The sequence below is a fragment of the Bubalus bubalis genome, chromosome 18, assembly GCF_019923935.1.
Source record: "Bubalus bubalis isolate 160015118507 breed Murrah chromosome 18, NDDB_SH_1, whole genome shotgun sequence".
NCBI lineage: Eukaryota > Metazoa > Chordata > Mammalia > Artiodactyla > Bovidae > Bubalus > Bubalus bubalis.
In genome coordinates this window covers 60,370,900-60,389,553 of record NC_059174.1, presented here as the reverse complement: position 1 = coordinate 60,389,553, position 18,654 = coordinate 60,370,900, and the positions used below count along the sequence as shown (strand labels likewise).

Genomic DNA, 18,654 nt, shown 5'->3' with positions numbered 1-18,654 from the left:
CATTCTTTCTGCCACCTTCTGATGTCTATGTCAAAAGCTTTCTCTTTATTTATTAAAGTATAAAAGTATTCCACAAAAGCTCTGAACTATTAAGCCTCGTCTCTGGCTCCGAATAGTATTCTTCGTCTCAGAAGGCCAAGAATCCAGATTTATTTCGTGGTTCAGCAACAGCCTTTCATCTTGGGGGCTCGTCCGGGACTCTTCAGGACTAGGTGAGGATGCTTGGAGCTGTAGTTCTTTGTACTAATAGTGAACATGTCTTTTGCTATACTTCACTAACTCTACAGTGTGCTCGTGTGAATGAAGGAGATACCCTGCGTGAATCAACTGAGGAGCCCTGCTCTGCATTTCCTCGGTGACCTCATATGGCTTATGGCAGAAACCTGTACCAACGTGCCAATGCCAAGAGGCACCCAGTGTCTCTTTCGGGCACTGACTAGAAATGGGCAAAGCGTGTGGATCGAACTCTCATTTCTTGGTCAAACTTTCCAGTCTCTGACCATTTCATGACTTCTTTGGAATTAGAAATATTATCCTATCTGCCAGATGCTAGATTTTCAAGGGGCTTGTGATCTATGCCGTTACTGTGTAGTGTTACTTAGTTCTCCAGCTTGGATTGGTAGTCAGGAAGCGCCTAGCCTCGCTAGGTATGGAAAGTCAGGAAGCTAGATGGAGCTCTAGCTCCATGAGTATCTGAAGTTAACGGTTACTCAGAATGGAAGTGCAATGGGTTTCTTCCTTTGGCAACACTAGCTGTTAGTGGACCAGAGGCGGCTTTCCAGTAGCTTTTGTCCCAACTCTATTCTTTCTGTGCAATCTGTGAGAATGAACTGGAAGGACTGGCCCTAATAACTCGAGAACAAAAATCAGTTTTTCCTCACTGGCGAGCCCTTGCCCAGCTCTTTTGCTATCTCTTATACTGGGGTGGTGATGCTTGGAAGGGACATCTCAGCTTTACGTTTGTATCGGTCTTATTGTGGTCAGGAATATACTCAGGGTTGTGCACACGCACTCAGGTGACGAATGTTTCCCAAGCGGTCTTAGCTTGGGAGGCATTCCTGAAGGTTACTCGGATTGCACCCCAGGTGGCATCAGAGGCAAGCAAGGTTTTAATGGTGAGGAACTGGACATAGTCTGAGATGCCATCAGGTCTACCCCTGGTGCATCTCCAGCCCGTCTCGGTGGTAGAACCGGTAGGGACAAGTACGGCTCCTGCATTGGTAGGGACAGACTAAGTCCAACCAGGGAAGGAAAGCTTTGGTGTAACGTCTGTCTGCACCCCTGTCTAGAGCAAGGAGGGATGCCTCCGGTAGAAAGATGGCGCTTGTTGGTTTTTTCTCTCTTACAGAAGGGAGCTAACAATTGCAGCCTCACTCCTTTGAACTGTATGCAGAAAAACTGGGATAGATTTGATCCCCAGAGCTTAAAGAAGACACGCGTGATCTTCCTATGTGATACTGCATGTCCACGGTATCGGTGGGAGGATGGCGAACGGTGACCGGTTGGAGGGTCTCTGAATTATAAAAGTGTTTCACAATTAGACCAGTTCTGTAGAAAACAGGGGACATGGGTAGAAGTAGCATATGCGTTGCCCTTTTTCTCTGCGAGGTATGCCGGACTTATGTCCTAAGAGTATAGATTTGACTGTGAAACCTTCAGCTCTCTCCTGTCCTCCTTTGTCCCCATACCCGGGACTCCCAACTGAACACACTGAGAGTCAGTGAACCGCCCCCCACCCCCACCCCAGGAAGGGTTGCCTTGGTCTCAGTAAAAACCCAAGCACAATCTGGAATCAAGATTACTGCAGGAAATATCAATAACCTGAGATATCCAGATGACTCCATCCTTATGGCAGAAAGTGAAGAGGAACTCAAAAGCCTCTTGATGAAAGTGAAAGAGGAGAGTGAAAAAGTTAGCTTAAAGCTCAACATTCAGAAAATGAAGATCATGGCATCTGGTCCCATCCATTCATAGGAAATAGATGAGGAAACAGTGGAAACTGTCAGACTTTATTTTTTGGGCTCCAAAACCACTGCAGATGGTGATTACAGCTATGAAATTAAAAGACGCTTACTCCTTTGAAGGAAAATTATGACCAACCTAGATAACATATTCAAAAGAAGAGACATTACTTTGCCAACAAAGGTCCGTCTAGTTAAGGCTCTGGTTTTTCCAGTGGTCATGTATGAATGTGAGAGTTGGACTTTGAAGAAGGCTGAGCTCCGAAGAATTGATGCTTTTGAACTGTGGTGTTGGAGAAGACTCTTGAGAGTCCCTTGGACTGCAAGGAGATCAGCGCTGGGTTTTCTTTGGAAGGAATGATGCTTAAGCTGAAACGCCAGTACTTTGGGCACGCCATGCGAAGAGTTGACTCATTGGAAAAGATGCTGATGCTGGGAGGGAGTGGGGGCAAGAGGAAAGGGGGACGACAGAGGATGAGATGGCTGGATGGCATCACTGACTCGATGGACGTGAGTCTGAGTGAACTCCGGGATATGGTGATGGACAGGGAGGCCTGGCGTGCTGCAATTCATTGGGTTGCAAAGAGTCGGACACGACTGAGCAACTGAACTGAACTGAACTGAACTGAGGAGCGTTCCATCGTTAGGGCTGCCAGATGAGACATGGGACTTGACCCTCTTTGTACATGAAAAAAATCACACTGTACTGGGGATCCTCACAGAAACAGTTGGGACATCAGCACCCAGTCGCATGCCTGTGCAAAGCACTGTATCCAGTGGTCTAGGGATGGCCACAATGCCTCCAGCCATTAGCTGCCACTGTGATTCTGGCCAGAGAAGCAGGTAAGCTTACACTAGAACCAACTGTAAATGCAGAGGTTCCCCATGCTGTTACTGCCCTGATGAAAAGGGCACACAAGTGGCTGGCCAACTCCAGGATGATTCACTATCAAGAACTGCTTTGCAAAAACCCACGGGTCCAACTCGAGACTGTGAGGACACTGAACCCCACCACTTTTTCCCTACAGAATAGGAACCCCTATCATAACTGTGAGGAGCTCATAGGTGAGATTTACTCGAGCGGGCTGCACCTGATGGGCATTCCTTTCTAGAACCCGGAACTGGAACTGTTCACTGACAGAAGCAGTTTCATCCAAGACGGGCAGCACAAAGCAGGCTCAGGCATAACAACAACTGATGAGATAGGAAGGCTGAGGCCTGGCCACAACGGTGGGCAGCACAGCGGGCGGAACTCTGTGCACTCTCCTAGGAACTAAGGCACACCGAAGGGAAACAAATCAACATCTATACCGAGGCAAGGATTGCCTTTGCTATTTACATGTACATGGAGCCATTTATCAAGAAAAGGGACTATTGAAAGCAGGAGGAAAGGAGATTAAAAAACAAAAATGAAATCCTTCGGCTGTTAGAAGCACTCAGGAAGTCTTTCCAAGTGGCAGTCATCCGTAGTAAAGGCCATCATCAAGGAACTGATCCAATCACCAAAGGGAATTAGGGGCTGACCAGGCTGCCAAGGAGGTGGCGACCCAAAGGAGCCCCACAGTGGGCCCCGAGTCGAGCTTTACGGTCCTTATGGAACCAGAATTGCCTCCATCCTCGAGATATACCAAGGAAGAAGATCAATGGGCTGTAAATGAAAGAAGAATAAAAGAAAAGGAGGGCTGCTGGAAGCTCCCAGACCAAAGACTCTTTGTCTCCAGTAATACAGAAATCTAGCTGGTAAAACAACATCATGAGAAAACTTGTTTCGGAAAAAGTGCGCTGGGAAGCTTTCTGGGCAGCTACTATTTCGTTTCTAAGCTCCCAGCCCTGTGTGTTCAGATCAGTCCTAGCTGTGTGACTTGTGCCCAGAACGCCAGCCAAGGATGAAGACCCAACCCAGGCATGCTGACCGTTGGGACACTGCCCTTTGAACATCTGGAAGTGGACTTTAATGATGTCAAGCCCTTTAGGGCCTGTAAGTATTTCCTTGAGGTAGTGTACACCTACTCGGGATGGGCTGAAGCCTACCCCACGTGCACTGAACAGGTACGAGAACTGGCCAAGGCCCTGTGAAGAGACATGATCCTGAGTTATGGCTGCCTCTGTCCATAGGGTCTGACAATGGGCCAGCTTTTGTGTCTCAGATAATCCAAACTTTATCCTGCACACTGGGACTCAAATGGAAGCTTGACACGTCTTACAGGCCTCAGAGCTCAGGAAAAGTTGAAAACATGAATTGTACCCTCAGCCCTACATTAGCTAAAGTCTGTCAGGAGACCAGTTATCTTGGGTCGACATGTTACCCCCAAGCTTTACTCCAAGCCCGTTGCACCTAAGTCCTTAGGCTATTCTTCCTTTCAGATCTTATATGGGGGAAACCCCCAGTGACAGGAAAACTCAAGGGAAGCCCCCAGCAACTAGCTCACCTGGAGATGTCCCAACACCTTCAGATCCTGGGGAAAGTATTCCACTATATCGCCTGAGAAACCCTAGAAAGGGCACCCATTCTTTTGGGCAATTGGGTTCATGCCTACCATCCAGGAGATGAGGTAAGGGTTGAGTATTGGGGAAAAGGACCAAGTCAGCCAGTTGGGACAGGCCCTCACATGGTTGTCCGGGCAACCCTACTGCTGTTAAAGTTACAGGCATCATCCCTTGGATCCAGCACACCAGGGTCAAGAAGGCAGCAACTTCCTGTGATGAGGACAGCTGGAAAACAGTTCAGGACCCCAGAAATCCCGTCAAGGTCTGGTTCCAAAAACAAGAGCCCTCACTCACCAAAGAGGCTGAGCCCTGCTGTCGTCGCTCCAGAAACTGACTAGTCCACGCACGGCAGACGCTTGAGGATTCCTCAGCCTTGCTCCAGCCACACTGCGGCAGCTCGCTGGTCAAAGCTCAGCAGAAGCTTGAGGATCTGGCTATTCAGATATTAATGGATTTCTATTGTCAACCCTGGCCTCTATCCCTGATTGGTATTACTGCTGTGCTTTTCACTACAGGACTAGCTTCAGTCACAGCGCAAGTGTAGGATTTGGGTCAGAAGCTGCGGTTAGCTGTGTGTTATCTCACTGTAGTGGCGAGCTTCATTCTAGTTAGATGCTTCTTATGATCCATTCTCCCTACTGTCTAAATTGCTCACAGTATAGCTGACCCCCCTTCACGATAGGCTCAGCTGCTGTAGTGCTGACAACCCAAAGATGGGGAGAAAACCTTTTGCTAGGGCCAGTCACCTGCTTTGTGCAGGCTGCTTTGGAGCCCTTTGCTGTCCCTTGGCGTAACAAATGGAGCCGTTCCTTATCCATCAGGCACCTGTCAACATTACAGTCCACCCTTGGAAAATCGCCTATTCAACCATCAGCTAGAACAATGTATAGATAGCCTATCCTATAGGCTGATCACGTACTGCCTTTCTGATCAGGTGATGTATATCCAGGGTCCTGGTGCCAAAAATGTTTCTCAGTTATGTCCGCCACTGCCACTACCTTTTCCCCACCAGCGGATCCAAACCCCAGGTGGCATCCCGACACCATGGCATTGCCATCATGCTCCTGGGCCTCCGTCTACCCCAAATGCCCCGTAGATGTTACAACACAGAACAGCTGTCTGTCGGACAAATAAATGGAAAAACCTACTGGACAGGGACAATAATGCAGACAAATGAAACACGGACCAACTTTGCCCTTAAAAATCAGCCTCTGCCTGTTGGCAGTATGACCGAGGTTACAGAGTTAACCCCCCCTTAGACCTTCTTCTGTACCAGGTTCTCAACGCAACTCATCACCTTCTGAAGGACACCAACCCCCAGCTGGCCAGGGATTGCAGGCTTTACTCATCCTTAGGAGCTCCACGGTATTTAGCTACAGCAGTACCATGAAATTTTGCAACAGCCATGGGAACTCTTATAGATCCACCCTTAAAAGGGCTAGTCTTAAGGGCAATTGAGTTAACTCAAAAGGCTCCAGATAATTTACAAATGATGAAGAACTGAAGCTGTAATCAATTTAGCCAGGGACGAAAGTAATCGAACTGTAAAAGGTGAGTGGCCCACTCATCTTCCCACAGACACAATATGGTGCCGCCCCCATGAAGGCCTTTTCTTGGTTTGTGGGACAGATGCTTACTTATGTCTACCAATCAATGGATGGGTATCTGCACCTTAGCTTTCCTCACTCCCCAGATGAATATTGGCCCTAACAACCAGACTCTCACCGTACCTCTGACAGCACACGTGCGGTCAAAAAGACCCATCCAGTTTATCCCCTAGTTTGGTTCCAAAATTTTGGCTGGCATAAGTATTGGAACAGGAGGATTGCTTTATCACTCACGTTCTCCCATATACTATCCAAGGACTTCACATGAAGGAGGAAACAGAACACGCTCTATCTTGAAAGCAGGACTCCATCTTGGGCTGGACTGTGGACCTTGAGCTATATGCCCAGTATCTATGGAAATGAAATATCCACTAGAAAACCAGGCCCCCTGGAAGGAAGAGGCCCAGGGCTCTCAGTGGCCTAAAAGAATGTCCTAATTTTCTGTGTAACTGAATAGAATCATACGTTCTATTATGCTTACTGGGGTATGACCACAGGCCTATTGATAATTGTTGACTGTTAACTACCTAGGCTTAAGGCATATGATTGTGGGTTAACTTTGATTGTATCTTTCTTTTTCCTTTGTTCAGACTAGTTTCAGGGAACCTTATACACGTAGGGTATGTAAGGCTTTCACAAAAACTGGTCGGGGTGCTTGGCTAAGAGGAGACTCTGCCTTGAGCCTTCCGGTGTAATAAACTGCACTACTATCTACATTGTCTTTCTGAGTGAGTTCATTTCCCAGAACATGTGGCTACAACACAGAGACGACATTGAGAGAGTAGCCACATCTTTAGTGGCCTTACAGGACCAGCGAGATTCTTTGGCTGAGGTGGTTTTACAGAATAGGAGAGGGCTAGACCTATTGAGAGCTGAAAAGGCAGGCCTCTGCCTCTTCTAGAATGAAGAATGCTGCTTTTATATAAACCAGTTAGGAATAGTAAGAGACATGGCCTAACAACTAAGGGAATGAATCATGAAAAGCAGAGAGGAACTAGAAAATTCCTGAAGTAATTGGAACAATATCTGAAGCTGGGCTTCGTGGCTTTTCCCTTTAACCTGTCCTCTCTTCATGTTCTTAGAGGTGCTTTTGTTTGTCCCTTGTGTTCTCAAAGACATTATCCAGTTCATAACCTCTCGGATTGAATCCAGAAAGTTACAAATGTTAATAGCTCAATATAGTCTCCTAACTGATCTGGAGCTCTGAATATCCTATCGAACATGAGATGATGCTTTCTACAATGAGTGATAGAAGCATCAAGAGGGGGCAATGAAGAGGGAAATGTCAAATTTTTGCATAACTTCCTGCTCCTTCTTCCTCTGTAACTCAGCTTGCTCTTCGCAAAGTCTTAATCACGTAGGTCTCAAAAAGTGGGGACTTAGAATACTAGGAACTGGAATTTATCTCACTCACCCTTGTCCTGTTCTTTGCAATTGCCCTAGCCCCTGCAAATCTGCAAACTCTCTTAATCATGCCTGTCGAAGTATAAAAACTCTGTAACCCCTTTGTTTTGGGCTCAGAGCTGGGACTGTTAGGTTCTTGGGGCCCGCCCGCATAATAAACCTGAGTTCTCCAACTCTCCTAGTGCGGTGCTTGGTTTCTGCAACAATGGAAACACTTTCAGCCTCCTGGTCTCTGAAGTTGGAGGTCCCTTGCCTGCAGACAGCTGGTCACAGTGCAAATCATTTTGTGAAAACATGTTTCCTCAGGCTGCAGAGGGTAGTGAAAAAACGCTAAGTACTCAGGGTATCCTGTGGCTTCCAAAGTGGCACTAGCGGTCAAGAACCGCTTGGCAATGCAGGATACATCAAGAGAGGTGAGTTCCATTCCTGGGTCATGAAGATCCCCCGGAGGAGGGCATGGAACCCATTCCTGTATTCTTCCTTGGAGCGTCCCCATTGGCAAAAGAGCCAGGTGGGCTACAGTTCATGGAGTGGCAAAAAGTCAGACTTCTCACGCTAAAGGCATGGCATCTTTGGGAAGAGTTCTGAGAACAAAGCTTTGCAGAAACCCAAGGCCCCCAAGTGATTTCTGCCAAGCACTCATTCCCCACCACCCCTACCCCAAGGGCACAGGCAGAGGCGGTGGTGGGCCACACCCATCCTAGAAAGAGCCCCTCCCCAGGCAAGCAGCCCAGCAACCTTTCTTTCTCCAAGTTCCCGCCCTAATCTTCAGCTCCAGAGAGGTCTCAGGAGTGCGGAGTGTGAGGCCGAAGCTCGGGGCTTCTAAATATTAGTCTTCACCCTCCATGTTTCAAAAACCCTCAAAATGTGTGTCAGCTAGCCCAGTAATTGGGTCCATCTTGTTCAGTCGCTCAGTCGTTTCCGACTCTTTGCGACCCCATGAATCGCAGCAAGCCAGGCCTCCCTGTCCATCACAAACTCCCAGAGTTCACTCAGACTCAAGTCCATCGAGTCAGTGATGCCATCCAGCCATCTCATCCTCTGGCGTCCCCTTCTCCTCTTGCCCCCAATCCCTCCCAGCATCAGAGTCTGTTCCAGTGAGTCAGCTCTTCACATGTGGTGGCCAAAGTATTGGAGTTTCATGTTTAGCATCAGTCCTTCCAAAATTAGGCCACAGATCAGGAAAGGCATATATGAAGTGAAATTCACATAAAACACTTTTAAAAATTATTTATTTATTTGGCTGCACTTGGTCTTCCTTGTGGCAAGTAGGATCTTCAGTCATCCTTGTTGTTTTCATGTTCTTTGGCTGTGACATGTAAATACTTAGCTACAGCATGTGGGATCTAGTTTGCTGATCAGGGAAAGAACCAGAGCTCCCTGCATTGGAAGCTCAGGGTCTTAGTCACTGGATCATCACAAAGTCCCCAAACTAACATTTTTAATGAAAGATTCAGATTATAGTTTCCATAATAGTGCCAAAATGCAGTGATTATGCATTCTTCCATGTACTTCTTACCCCATGACTCATGTTGACTGGTTTAAGTGTTTCTGTGAGATTCCCATGCTATGAATTTGTTTTTTTCCATTTGACTTGAACAAGTGTCTTGGAAAGAAAAAGTGAGGGATGTCTCTAAACTATCACAATTAACGGAGTGATTTCATGTCTTCTTTCTTTCTTTTGCTTTGTAAAATAAACACTCATGTGTGTTCAGTCAAGATACTGGGTTTTGGGAGTGGGGGTTTTCATTCCAAGCCCAGGTCTGATCTTTTCCTGTACAGTCCATGCTCACATCACAGAGTCTCACAACAGCTTTGTATTTTCCAAAATGTTTACAAGAATCTTATTAGTTCTAATCCATGCTCAATTGTATTAAAATTTAAAATACAGTCAGTGCAAATAAAGAATATCATCCTTAAACATTATATACATTTTTAATCCATTCAAAGTTTCCTGAGTTTAGTGACATGAAACTTACTCTTAATGAGCATATAGCCCCATTTGAGTGTATGTCTGTACTCAGTGGAGATTAGTTTGCATAGTCTCTGGGAGTTGGTGACGGACAAGGAGGTCTGGCATGCTGTGGTCCATGGGGTCACGAAGAATCAGACCTGACTGAGTGACTGAACTGAACTGGACTGTATGTGTGAAAATATTAGCATGACCTGATCAATTTCTTCTTCTTCTTCTTTTTTTTTTTTTTTCCTTATTCATTTTTTGGAAGAACTTCTGTGGAAGAGAATGACTAACCGCCCTGGTATTCCTGCTTGGGAATTTCTTGGATAGAGGAACCTGGCAAGTTAGAACCATGGGGTCACAAAAATTGGACGTGACTCAGTGACTAAAAGCTTTTGTCTTCAGTATTCGTTACAGTTACAGAAGCTTCTATCACCTTTTCGTAGTGTTGTCTCTGTGAATCTGTCTGTGTTTTATTAGTTAAAATCTGAACTACATAAACTGAAGTAAAGTTTCAGTTCAGTTCAGTCCCTCAGTCGTGTCCAACTCTTTGCGACCCCATGAATCGCAGCACGCCAGGCCTCCCTGTCCATCACCATCTCCCAGAGTCCACTCAGACTAACATCCATCAAGTCAGTGATCCCATCCAGCCATCTCATCCTCTGGCGTCCCCTTCTCCTCCTGCCCCCAATCCCTCCCAGCATCAGAGTCTTTTCCAATGAGTCAACTCTTCGCATGAGGTGGCCAAAGTACTGGAGTTTCAGCTTTAGCATCAGTCTTTACAAAGAAATCCCAGGGCTGATCTCCTTTAGAATGGACTGGTTGGATCTCCTTGCAGTCCACGGGACTCTCAAGAGTCTTTTCCAACACCACAGTTCAAAAGCATCAATTCTTCGGCACTCAGCCTTCTTCACAGTACAACTCTCACATCCATACATGACCACTGGAAAAACCATAGCCTTGAGTAGACGGACCTTTGTTGGCAAAGTAATGTCTCTGCTTTTCAATGTGGTATCTAGGTAGGTCATAACTTTCCTTCCAAGGAGTAAGGGTCTTTTCATTTCATGGCTGCAGTCACCATCTGCAGTGATTTTGGAGCCCAGAAAAATAAAGTCTGACACTGTTTCGACTGTTTCCCCATCTATTTTCCATGTAGCGATGGGACCAGATGCCATGATCTTCGTTTTCTGAATGTTGAGCTTTAAGCCAACTTTTTCACTCTCCACTTTCACTTTCATCGAGAGGCTTTTTAGTTCCTCTTCACTTTCTGCCATAAGGGTGGTGTCATCTGCATATCTGAGGTGATTGATATTTCTCCCGGCAATCTTGATTCCAGCTTGTGTTTCTTCCAGTCCAGCATTTCTCATGATGTATTCTGCATATAAGTTAAATAAACAGGGTGACAATATACAGCCTTGACGTACTCCTTTTCCTATTTGGAACCAGTGTGTTGCTCCATGTCCAGTTCTAACTGTTGCTTCCTGACCTGCATACAGATTTCTCAAGAGGCAGGTCAGGTGGTCTGGTATTCCCATCTCTTTCAGAATTTTCCACAGTTTATTGTGATCCACATAGTCAAAGGCTTTGGCATAGTCAATAAAGCAGAAATAGATGTTTTTCTGGAACTCTCTTGCTTTTTCCATGATCCAGCAGATGTTGGAAATTTGATCTCTGGTTCCTCTGCCTTTTCTAAAATCAGCTTGAACAGCAAGAAGTTCATGGTTCACGTATTGCTGAAGCCTGGCTTGAAGAATTTTGAGCATTACTTGACTAGCATGTGAGATGAGTGCAGCTGTGTGGTAGTCTGAGCATTCTTTGGCATTGCCTTTCTTTAGGATTGGAATGAAAACTGACCATTTCCTGTCCTGTGGCCACTGGTGAGTTTTCCAAATGTGCTGGCATATTGAGTGCAGCACTTTCACAGCATCATCTTTCAGGATTTGAAATAGCTCCACTGGAATTCCATCACCTCCACTAGCTTTGTTCATAGTGATGCTTTCTAAGGCCCACTTGACTTCACATTCCAGGATGTCTGGCTCTAGGTCAGTGATCACACCATCGTAATTATCTGGGTTGTGAAGATCTTTTTTGTACAGTTCTTCTGTGTATTCTTGCCACCTCTTCTTAATATCTTCTGCTTCTGTTAGGTCCATACCATTTCTGTCCTTTATCGAGCCCATCTTTGCATGAAATGTTCCCCTGGTATCTCTAATTTTCTTGAAGAGATCTCTAGTTTTTCCCATTCTGTTGTTTTTCTCTATTTCTTTGCATTGCTCGCTGAAGAAGGCTTTCTTATCTCTTCTTGCTATTCTTTGGAACTCTGTATTCAGATGCTTATATCTCTCCTTTTCTCCTTTGCTTTTCACTTCTCTTCTTTTCACAGCTATTTGTAAGGCCTCCTCAGACAGCCATTTTGCTTTTTTGTATTTCTTTTCCATGGGGATGGTCTTGATCCCTGTCTTCTGTACAATGTCACGAACCTCCATCCATAATTCATCGGGCACTCTATGTATCAGATCTAGGCCCTTAAATCTCTTTCTCACTTCCATTGTATAATCATAATGGATTTGATTTAGGTCATACCAGAATGGTCTAGTGATTTTCCCTGCTTTCTTCAATTTAGGTCTGAATTTGGCAATAAGGAGTTCTTGATCTGAGCCACAGTCATCTCCCAGTCTTGTTTTTCCTGACTGTCTAGACCTTCTCCATCTTTGGCTGTAAAAAATATAATCAATCTGATTTCGGTGTTGACCATCTGGTGATGTCCATGTGTAGAGTCTTCTCTTGTGTTGCTGGAAAAGGGTGTTTGCTATGACCAGTGTGTTCTCTTGGCAAAACTCTATTAGCCTTTGCCCTGCTTCATTCCGTATTCCAAGGCCAAATTTGCCTGTTAATCCAGGTGTTTCTTGACTTCCTACTTTTCCATTCCAGTCCCCTATAATGAAAAGGACATGTTTTTTTGGGTGTTAGTTCTAAAAGGTCTTGTAGGTCTTCATAGAACAGTTCAACTTCAGCTTCTTCAGTGTTACTGGTTGGGACATAGACTTGGATTACTGTGATATTGAATGGTTTGCCTTGGAAATGAACAGAGATCATTCTGTCGTTTTTGAGATTACATCCAAGTACTGCATTTTGGACTCTTGTTGACCATGATGGCTACTCCATTTCTTCTGAAGGATTCCTGCCTGCAGTAGTAGATATAATGGTGATCTGAGTTAAATTCACCCATTCCAGTCCATTTTAATTCGCTGATTCCTAGAATGTCGACATTCACTCTTGCCATCTCCTGTTTGACCACTTCCAATTTGCCTTGATTCATGGACCTGACATTCCAGGTTCCTATGCAATATTGCTTTTTACAGCATCGGACCTTGCTTCTATCACCAGTCACATCCACAACTGGGTATTGTTTTTCCTTTGGCTTCATCCCTTCATTCTTTCTGGAGTTATTTCTCCACTGATCTCCTGTAGCATATGGGCACCTACTGACCTGGGGAGTTCCTCTTTCATTATCCTATCATTTTGCCTTTTCATACTGTTCATGGGGTTCTCAAGGCAAGAATACTGAAGTGGTTTGCCATTCCCTTCTCCAGTGGACCACTTTCTGTTAGACCTCTCCACCATGACCCGTCTGTCTTGGGTGGCCCCGCCTAGCATTGCTTAGTTTCATTGAGTTAGACAAGGCTGTGGTCCGTGTGATCAGATTGACTAGTTTTCTGTGATTATGGTTTCAGTGTGTCTGCCCTCTGATGCCCTCTCATAACACCTACCGTCTTTCTTGGGTTTCTCTTACCTTGGACATGGGCTATCTCTTCACTGCCGCTCCAGCAGAGCGCAGCCGCTGCTCCTTACCTTGGACGAGGGGTATCTCCTCACCGATGCCCCTCCTGACCTTGAACGTGGAGTAGCTCCACTTGCCGCCACTCCTTGGATGTAGGGTTGCTCCTCTAGGCCACTGCCCCTCACCTCGGATATGTAATAGCTCTTCTTGGCCACTGCCTCTGACCTCGGACATGGGGTAGCTCCTCATGAAAAGTAAGCACTTACAAATCAGACAATTCTAACTACAAGAGAAATTAACCTAAATGAATTTCAGATTCACGTTAACTGGGAATTATTCAATATTAAATATCTAGTATTAATGTTTGTTTGCTAATCTAATATAGATATGTCTAAGAGTCATTAAGAATAGTATTTTCATTGTGCCTAGGTTTATTATAAGTTAAATATTGTTATAGTGTTTTATCTGTTGCAAGTGTGTCAACCAGCAAATTACGTCTAGTGGGGAAAAAAAAAAAAAAAAACCTTCAAAGAAAATGCAAAAGAGATATGAGCTTTTAGATACACTCTATTAAGAATAATTATACGTTAGAAATGTCTGTCTAAAACAGTCTCTAGATTGTGGTAACCTGAATTCCTAAGGCTGTGCTAAACTAAGTGATGGAAATTTATTAAACAGCTAGATGATTTCAAAATAAAATAAGATTCTGAAACATTCCTTACTGAGGACTAACTTCCTCTTGCAGAGAAACTAGAGATTTTGGACTATTCATGAATAATATTTGATGACATCCTGAGATGTTCTCTAGAATTATTTTTAGAAATTATCACTGGTATTTATGTTCACCAATTTATAGAATGCTTAAGTTCTTGATTGCTTAAGGAAAGTAGCATGTATATTTTCAGTAAAGAAGGTATGAGGAATGAAATTACACTTTATGAAGGAAAAAGGAAGTAAATCTCACTTATAGGTGGCTGTTTCAGGATGGGAGAAAAAAGTAATGGGTACAGAAAGTGATAAGAAGGTTTTATGGAAAGTGGACGCCAAGGGAAGAGTTTTGTGCATAAATACAAGTTTTCTTGATATGTTGAACTGCCTTTCATGATGAACTTTAAGTTTCTTTACCTCTAAAGTGATCTGTTCTATGCTTACCTTTGAAATCTTCGTTGGCCTTTTACCTCGTTGCAGCCGAGAAAGCAACAGGGGTCACCAGCAGCTGTACTGGAGCCATCCGAGAAAATTCCTCCAGGGTTCTCGCTCTTGTCGGGTCTGCTCAAACCGGCACAGTCTGATCCGGAAATAAGGCCTCAATATGTGCCGCCAGTGTTTCCGCCAGTATGCGAAGGACATCGGCTTCATTAAGTTGGACTAACCGAACTTCCTTAGATGGCTCATCCAGCACATCAACCTTAGGCGGAAATAATACTAGCTCTTTATATATAAAATAAAAGTTTTCAAAACTTAAAAAAGAAAAGAAAAGAAATCTTCTTTGTTACTTTGGTTAAGTGAATATATTGTTTCCCAGTGATCGATATGATTTATCTGACTGAGTGTTATAATCCCTTTTGACCTTTGTTGACACAACTTCCTAAATAACTTGACGTCTAGCTAACTTTGGAATGCTTCAGAGGGCCCCTGAGACATCCCAGGGAGCTATTAAACTACCTGGGTTCATTGGACATGTTAAATTACATGGGAAGTACTGTTGAAGGGGTGATACATCTTCTCAGATTGTGCTGTATGGTGGATGTTACTAATATAGATATCTTAAAATTATGTGGAGTTCATATAGATCTGATACGCCCTAATAAAATGTGGTCAACTATGATTCTACTTATTCTGTGAAAGTGTTACAAGTCACAGCAATGACCAGGCTACATTGTCAACTGCAGGTAATCAGAATTAAACATGGAAAAACAAGAGAGTTCCAGAAAAACATCTATTTCTGCTTTATTGACTATGCCAAAGCCTTTGACTGTGTGCATCACAATAAACTGTGGAAAATTCTGAAAGAGATGGGAATACCAGACCACCTGATCTGCCTCTTGAGAAATTTGATTGCAGGTCAAGAAGCAACAGTTAGAACTGGACATGGAACAACAGACTGGTTCCAAATAGGAAAAGGAGTATGTCAAGGCTGTATATTGTCACCCTGCTTATTTAACTTACATGCAGAGTACATCATGAGAAACGCTGGACTTGAAGAAACACAAGCTGGAATCAAGATTGCCGGGAGAAATATCAATCACCTCAGATATGCAGATGACACCACCCTTATAGCAGAAAGTGAAGAGGAACTAAAAAGCCTCTCGATGAAAGTGAAAGTGGAGAGTGAAAACGTTGGCTTAAAGCTCAACATTCAGAAAACGAAGATCATGGCATCCGGTCCCACCACTTCATGGGAAATAGATGGGGAAACAGTGGAAACAGTGTCAGACTTTATTTTTCTGGGCTCCAAAATCACTGCAGATGGTGACTGCAGCCATGAAATGAAAAGACGCTTACTCCTTGGAAGGAAAGTTATGACCTACCTAGATACCACATTGAAAAGCGAGACATTACTTTGCCAACAAAGGTCCGTCTACTCAAGGCTATGGTTTTTCCAGTGGTCATGTATGGATATGAGAGTTGTACTGTGAAGAAGGCTGAGTGCCGAAGAATTGATGCTTTTGAACTGTGGTGTTGGAGAAGACTCTTGAGAGTCCCTTGGCCTGCAAGGAGATCCAACCAGTCCATTCTGAAGGAGATCAGCCCTGGGATTTCTTTGGAAGGAATGATGCTAAAGCTGAAACTCCAGTACTTTGGCCACCTCATGCGAAGAGTTGACTCATTCGAAAAGACTCTGATGCTGGGAGGGATTGGGGGCAGGAAGAGAAGGGGACGCCAGAGGATGAGATGGCTGGATGGCATCACTGACTCGATGGACATGAGTCTGAGTGGACTCTGGGAGATGGTGATGGACAGGGAGGCCTGGCGTGCTGCGATTCATGGGGTCTCAAAGAGTCGGACTCGACTGAGGGACTGAACTGAACTGTATGGTTTCACTCTGATGCCTTTGCAAGAATACTGCTATTTCAAGATTTATGGAAAAGATTTTTCTTTTTACTTTTTTCCTGATAAACAATTTTGTCTGTTTCTTATCTGGTCGGCTGGTACCAGACTGAAATTTAGTCTAATCTCTATGTTAATAGAACACATTTTTTTATAATGCAGCTTTCAAGAAGACATTATGAATTTCTTTGCCTTTAAGTAATTTATGTTCATTTTTAAAATATTTTTTTTTTACTTTGGTAAAGTAAATAAGCATTAGTTAAGATTATGGTACATGTAGACCAAACTCATTCTTCTTCTACAAAAATAACCCCTCACGGTTAGATTTTGCTGTCCTGATGTCATTAAAACATGGCCTTGCTGCTGCTGCTGCTGCTGCTAAGTCGCTTCAGTTGTGTCTGACTCTGTGTGACCCCATAGATGGCAGCCCACCAGGCTCCCCCATCCCTGGGATTCTCCAGGGAAGAACACTGGAGTGGGTGCCATTTCCTTGTCCAATGCATGAAAGTGAAAAGTGAAAGTGAAGTTGCTCTGTCGTATCTGACTCTTTGCGACCCCATGGACTGCAGCCTACCAGGCTCCTCCATCCATGTGATTTTCCAGGCAAGAGTACTGGAGTGGGGTGCCACTGCCTTCTCCTAAATTGTGGATTTAAAAATGAGTGAACAATAGCTGTAAATCAAAGAGTCAGTGCTTTGGGAAATCCAAGATGGCTGCCTGGTTTTTCCCGGCTCCCTGACAAACTTCATTTCTATTTGATGGGTTAAAACCTTCCCTGGCTACAGGGTTAATGCCCTCATAATGAAAAAAATATGTTTTATTGAATATTAACGTTTTTTCATTGTTAAACTAAGTTTCTGGTTTTGTTAATTAAGGTCTAGTGTTTACCAAGACTCACTTCTGAGATAGTTCCTTGTTATGTTATATTTCTAAAACATTCAATAAGTTATTAAAAAAGGACCCTGTTTGTTTCTAAAGCTAATCTCAGGAAGCAATCTTCAGATAAGATGAGATGGTCCATGATGTACAAACAGGAGTGTAACACCAGGCTTTAGTGCTTTAACAAATGAAGTCAGATGACCTGGGGTATACTGCTATACCTAATGAAAGTTCTTGACTTATCATTCTTACTTATGACTTTCTAATAACTTAATAATAACTTACTAATAACTGCTAGCTATCGCTATATTATTTTCTATGTTCCTTCTTTCAGAAGATTGTTTCTTATGTTACTCAATGTGTGACTGAGCCTGTGGTAAAATGCTGACATGCAGTTCCAAATGCTATCAATGATTGTAATAATGTAACTTTAGATACAGGAAGAAGCAAGAAAAGGGAATATTTTCCTGAACCAAGAGGCTAATAAGACAGGTATGGTCCAGAGATTTTGCTACTCACAAGGCCCGCTCTAGAAACAGCACATTGAGTGGCCTATCAGTGGAACCTTTCCTAGACCTGGGAATGAGCCTTCCCAGTGCCTCAGGACACAATGGACAAGAAATGCCCCCAAAGCATGGTCAAATTTGTGGCTCTGAAGGGACCCTGCTGACTGGACTCTACCAGCTGTCTCTACAAAGATGACATCATGACCACTGCAAGCTGCTGACCTTCAACAGCCCCCGAAAGGAGTTCAGAGTAGAGATCAGAAATAAGGCACTCTGTGCCCTGGGAAAAAACCAGAACTGGCCTTCCGAGAGTGAGATGTTTTCAGGTAAAGATTTTATGAGCCCCAATTCAGGCTTCTCGTACCTAGAGAAACACTAACATCACAAACCAATGTCTGGTCCTGGTTCTCCTGGCTAGCCCCTGAGCAGCTTTTCTACTTCTCTTAATCTTTGGGCCATGTACCTTTAACTTTCTTGTACAGTTTGTTTCTTCTAAAATACAATAAGTTTCCAAGTGCTCGTGCAAGAATATTCCCTGACTAACACCTAGACAATGCTGAAACAAGTCACCTTATCATTCCATGGACTCTCATCTCTCTCCATAAATGCTCCCTGTCAGAGTAGACAAAGGGAACCCAGAGCCCCATGTGCCCCTGCTCAGCCTGAAGAAGCCAGAGTGGTCATCACCCCGTTTTCCTTGAAACTGGATTACCAAATGTGTGAGAAGTGAAATGCGTAGTTAGACATGACCAGGGTATCAACAAGGACCAAAGAATTGGCCCTAAAAATAAAGAGAAGGAGATATGTGGTGACCCAGGGACTAAAGAGCAGATAAAACCAAGGAGGGTCTTGGAGTGCAAGAACAGAAAAACAAGACTCTTAACATCTTTCCTTCCCCCATGTTGTAACTATTGATGGATTTCAGGTCCTCCTGAGCAGTATAAACTCTCTCCCCTCCTACCCCATAATGAGAAAGTATCTTTCTTACTCTTCCTCCACCCATTATATGTGCCTCATCCAT

General features: G+C 44.1%; 1 protein-coding gene across 1 annotated transcript in view; it reads left to right on the top strand.

Annotated features, from left to right (window-relative positions):
* LOC123327518 (zinc finger protein 519-like) overlaps positions 1-14,632 on the top strand; it is a 35,813-nt gene extending 21,181 nt beyond the window's left edge. Inside the window, exon 4 of the mRNA XM_044931553.2 lies at positions 14,386-14,632. Within this exon, the coding sequence (XP_044787488.2) occupies positions 14,386-14,489 (104 nt within the window). The 3' untranslated portion in view covers positions 14,490-14,632. The remainder of the gene's footprint in view (positions 1-14,385) is intronic.
* Positions 14,633-18,654: the final 4,022 nt, after the last annotated feature.